Below are 5,010 nucleotides of genomic sequence, written 5' to 3'. Positions count from 1 at the left end.
GGACTGATCTAGTGAAAAATCTTACTAAAACTCCACTTAAGGAGTGCGTGTGCCAAGCCTTAGTTCGCGAATTATAAAGAACAACTGTCAAGACTATAATAAACAAGGATTTCACATGACCACGACTGCTCTGCCAAGAGTGACCCACTATAATGATGATGATGTTAGGTACGTAGGATACTGCAAAAATGAATCCAAATGCCTGCGGAAATTCAAACATCGGCATACCGGCAAGGTCCCATCAGGCGATGTGTATGTCCTCGCCGTATCGTCGGGCGTTTTATCATTTAGCCCACAACGACTTTGAGTTTTTCTAAAAAGATTTACCAATAAATAACTTACACGCCACATGCCACTGTACATTGATGGTATTATGCCATAAACCTTCGAATAGCAATATCGACTCAAAGTTTCAAACAATATTATAAATTATTAAACGCAAATTATATTTTATAACGATTGAAATCAAATGTAAAATATAAAGTTTTATTGTTAATATTTTCGAGTTAACTATTACAGTTCATCACCCACATTTACTGAAATTTATTTTAGTAACTTATTATAAAAAATAATTGAGTTAATGGGCGTATCAAAAACTTTCATAATTCGATCAAGAAAACTATACAATAAATAAGCAAAAACATCATACACGTTTTAAGTGAAATTAACTCTTTTCAAGAAAAACACAAAAAAAAATCTTATAAAAGGCGTATTTTCAAAATATTAATGAAAGCTAATGCAAAAACTAAACTAGATAATATTATCGTAGAAGATGAATTTTCGCAGACTCTCTTCAACGCCGAAGTTGACAAATGTTTCATTGTGAAAACGTTGTGTATGCTTGCAAGATCTTCACGAGTCAGCTGGTTTTCATTTCGGGAAAGCACCACACTGAAGAGCTGGGAGCTAGGCAGGCGCATGCAGAAGTTCAACACCAAATGATTATTGGCCACTTTCAGTACTTGAATAACGCCCCCGAAGAATCGGTACATATCTTCAACAGCTATAATTAAAAAAAAAAATCAGTTTTATTTATTAACGCGATGCATTTTAATATTTGTATTTTAAAAGCTTGATCTAAACTCTTTTTACGTTATTTACATTAAAATTATTAAAATTCAAATGCTATGTATTTTTTCTCTGTGTGCCTACTTTATCACGGCTATTTATGAATAGATATTTAACATAATTACTTAGAAATTTTAAACCTGTCCCACAGTCTTGACTACGATTACAAAGGGTATCTTAATTGTTTGTAACAACCTTTTATGTAACAAAATTGTGTAACATGGCATTTTCTTCGGTTTATTCGAATCGTAGACATAATTAAAACTACTTTTACGGATTAATCTCCCATTTTTTTTATTTTCATTATATTAATTTTGAAGTTGTACACTTTTTGTAGTCACGGACGATTGTCAATTATTGGTCCGTGGATACGGACCATGAATAATGACAATAAAAAGTGAGATTAAGCGTAGAAGAAAGTTTAATCATGTAACATAGAATGATCGTAGTACATTATTAGTGGATGTATTTCATATTTATAAATCAAATATTAGTGATTTTTTTTAAAAGACGATAAACAAAATTTAAGAAAACGCTGTTTAGCCACTGAATTGTCAATCTAACTATCTTTAAAACTACTTACTGCCTTGGGGTACATCCGTTTGCCAGAAACCTTTGTGTGAAGTATTGACTTTGATGTGATAGTCATCGCGCCACAGCCCTTCGTGCCATTCCAAAACGAACTGTCGAATCCGATATTGCTCAGGCATACCTAAGTTGTACTGCCGGTTCATGTACGGAGTATTTATCAGATTGGGATACGGCGTCGGTGGAGTGGGCTGGAATTAGACGAAGAAGAATTTAATTGACAAAATAAAAACATAGAGAATCGATTGCTACAATTGGTTTTCGTTTAATTAGAAAACATGCATTTCTTTAGTATTTAATTATTATTTATTTATTTAGTATTTAGTAGTATTAGTCCTTTCAAAAGTATGCAAATGAAATCATTTTAAATCTCCAATACGACTCACTAAATTCCGATTAATCAATCCACTCATAACATAGTCCTCAAATTTTCTTATATGTAAAATTGGACAATTAGGATTGTATTCGGTTTTCGTTTCACTATCCGTGTGATAAATATACTCGTGTATGTACCACATCCCTAACAGAGATTCTTCGTCAAAATCATGAGTCGGACTTAAATTTTGACAGAAATCTGAATTCCCAGCGAATGTCAATGGCAATAACAGAATATTTAAAAAAACTACAACGTTCGTCATTTGTATGTTAGCTTCTTGGTAATTAATACGAAACTGCATAAATTCAAGCTAGTTATTATCACAACACAACGGAAGATCTTGTGGAGTGACCGTTTTCTCCGGTGTAAAACGATTAACCTGTTAATTGACATCATGAACCCCGGTTTCCTGTTTTGAAATTGCTGATAAGGATGAGTCATGACTCACGTATCAACAAGGACTCTTTAATATTTCATTCAAAGATATTCGAATATATAAATGAAATTGCCATTATTATTTTTTGTAACTAGCTTAAATAGGCAAAAAGTTCATATTTCAAAAATGTTTAATTCTCAATTGCTTTTAGTAAGGACTTATTAAATTTTCAATCCGAAACCAACGGCTGTTTCAGAATATAAATTAAAAAGCCTACTAGTTGGTATATAGATGTAAAATCACATAAAACACTTTGAAAAGTGGGAAAACTGCTATCCAATACAATAGAAACATCGACCTCATGTCGCAAGGCAAATGACGAAATTCACATTGTATTGACGAAATTCATGTTTACTTTGAGGTCAGATTATCTACTGAACATCAGATAGTCTACCCATCTAATGTAATGAAAAATAATGAATTTAAATTTATTAAATACATTTTCGGTCGTATATTCCCGATCATCCTTGTGTTCATTCGTGTATATCATGCATTTAATTTTATCGTAAAGAAAACTAACAAAAAAAAACTATAAGCATTAAGAAAAATAAACAAACCTCTATGTATAACTCCTTGATGTCGATGTAAAAACATTGCTGAGTATGCTCTATTTTATATTCTCCTTTTGTATGTGGTATCTTTTCGACACCATACCAAACACCAGTAATTTGCTCAAAATTTATATCACCATAATACGGAGACAAATCATCACAATATTTATGGTTTTCGAAATAATATCCATTGTCACCGTAACCATAACTATAGCTTTCAGCAAGACCGAAACCGTACAAAAATAGGAAAAAAGCAAATGTCATTTTCGGCTCAAAGATAACCCGGATAAACGTGGATAAACGATTCGGAAAACTAGAACCGGAGGTACCAGGACACTATGCGCTAAAGGAGATGTTGAACAGGTTACAACTGCGACTAGAGTGAATGCGATGCGACCATCAATAAGCGAGTTCCAAATGAACCACGCTCTGGTAATTTAGTACTTATGCTAGAATCTTCCTTAATAAACTTCCTTAAATACTTCCTTAATAAGCTTCATAAAAAACATTGACAGTCTCGTCCTAGTTTTAAAATTTACTTACAAAGTATAAAATTAGTTTTAGAACTACTTTAATTTTAAAACTAATTTATAATCGGTAGCGGTAAAATTAGTTTTAAAACGAATTTTATACTTTGTTTATTTAAATTAAATTATATTTTTAAAAACTGTACATCAACATTACGTGATTTTCTTTTTATTTTCAATTTGATTGCGTGTCAAGTTAATTCTTCACATTCTTCTTGAAATGTCCAGTTTTCCATGAACAGCTTTTCTTGGCATGCTTAGATATCCGGAGCACAGAATTGCGAGGAAGTAAAACTACAAAATCAATACGATTGAATGACGTCATACAGCGTGGGCTATTGATTACGACGCGAGTCGGGGTAACGCGTCAGTATTTTATTGATCCACGGCTCAGTTACTAGTGTTGTTCACAAGTAAACACTTTTGATGTGAGCTTAATAATCCGAAAATAAACCTATTTCAATAGCAACATTTAGTAATAGTCTATCTAACTCTATGTTATGTTCTCATGAAAATAAAACTTACAATTAATTGCACATATATTTTTTTATCAACTTATTGATTATTTTTATCAACTGTTCTTAAACAGCGTCGGTATATTTTGGCTGTGAAAAAAGTAATTTATGTATTGATAACGAAACGATTAGCTAATAAACATTGTAACTTAAAAATCTTACAATTCGGATACAAATATATAAAATTAAAATCAAACAAGGCTCATTTTTTTTAAATAAACTTGCAAAACGTTCTCTGAAAAATATCAGAGGTACATTACTAGCAAAGTGGGTTTTCCGCTGTAGGTGGGAAGTTCGCATCACTCCTGCTATTAAGCTATTAGTGAAACCTATAATCATGACAATTTAAATGGTATCGCCCTCGAGATGCGGCTGATGAGCTTGTATTTCGATTATATTTATCACGGTTTGCGACCGACCGAACGTCAGCGTAAAGGAAGGTGTCCCAAAGCCAAAATGGTTATGAAATAACTGAACTGAATAATATGAATTTGTAATGCAACTAGTTTGTGTAGGCATTTAATATTAGTCTCTCTTATTTTTATCTTTAAGAAAAAAGTAATGTGTCTACTACAATAAATACATTCTAGACAACCCTTGGTCGATTGATAGAGAATGTCTTAAGCATTAGGTTCGCCACTGTATACTTTATAAAATATTATTTCAACAAAGAATATACATTTACAAAGTTAAGCATTGATAGAAAACACTTTCCAAGTTCAACCCTGTCAGGATTGTAATTGTGATACGTTTTCACAAACGACTTACTCGATGAAGAAATAAATTTTTAAATCAAAAAGAAGGAAAGGTCAACTTTCATAATAAACCGTAAGCTTGTGCACACATCAATGCAATAGAAACATAAAAGTAACAAATAATTAAAAGGTTATTGAAGATCTAAAATGTTTTTATTTTTCTGTAGATAAATGCATAAGTCTAAGAAGTTCCG

At 31.9% G+C, this 5,010-nt stretch overlaps 1 protein-coding gene across 2 annotated transcripts; it reads right to left on the bottom strand.

Annotated features, from left to right (window-relative positions):
* Positions 1-472: 472 nt before the first annotated feature.
* Positions 473-3,435, bottom strand: LOC114241656 (uncharacterized). 2 transcript variants are annotated; one of them, XM_028172560.2, is made up of 3 exons: positions 3,026-3,435; positions 1,652-1,847; positions 473-1,003 (listed from the first exon to the last, which is right to left on the bottom strand). In XM_028172560.2, the coding sequence occupies exons 1-3, from the start codon at positions 3,281-3,283 to the stop codon at positions 699-701; spliced, it is 759 nt and encodes a 252-aa protein (XP_028028361.1). In that variant the 5' UTR covers positions 3,284-3,435; the 3' UTR covers positions 473-698. The 2 variants fall into 2 exon arrangements, with proteins under 2 accessions (XP_028028361.1, XP_028028360.2); XM_028172559.2 differs by lacking the exon at positions 3,026-3,435 and adding an exon at positions 2,043-2,382.
* Positions 3,436-5,010: the final 1,575 nt, after the last annotated feature.

Source organism: Bombyx mandarina, chromosome 15 (genome assembly GCF_030267445.1).
Source record: "Bombyx mandarina strain Sakado chromosome 15, ASM3026744v2".
Classification (NCBI taxonomy): domain Eukaryota; kingdom Metazoa; phylum Arthropoda; class Insecta; order Lepidoptera; family Bombycidae; genus Bombyx; species Bombyx mandarina.
The sequence above is the reverse complement of the archived record's forward strand: the minus strand, read 5'-3'. Positions and strand labels throughout refer to the sequence as shown.

Excerpts from the sequence above, each read along its gene's own strand:
- LOC114241656 (XM_028172559.2), bottom strand. The coding sequence starts at position 2,333 with ATGCAGTTTCGTATTAATTACCAAGAAGCTAACATACAAATGACGAAC. Across the intron at positions 1,848-2,042 it reads GATTGATTAATCGGAATTTA|CCCACTCCACCGACGCCGTA; the intron begins GTGAGTCGTATT and ends GTCTAATTCCAG. Across the intron at positions 1,004-1,651 it reads AACGGATGTACCCCAAGGCA|CTGTTGAAGATATGTACCGA; the intron begins GTAAGTAGTTTT and ends TTTTAATTATAG.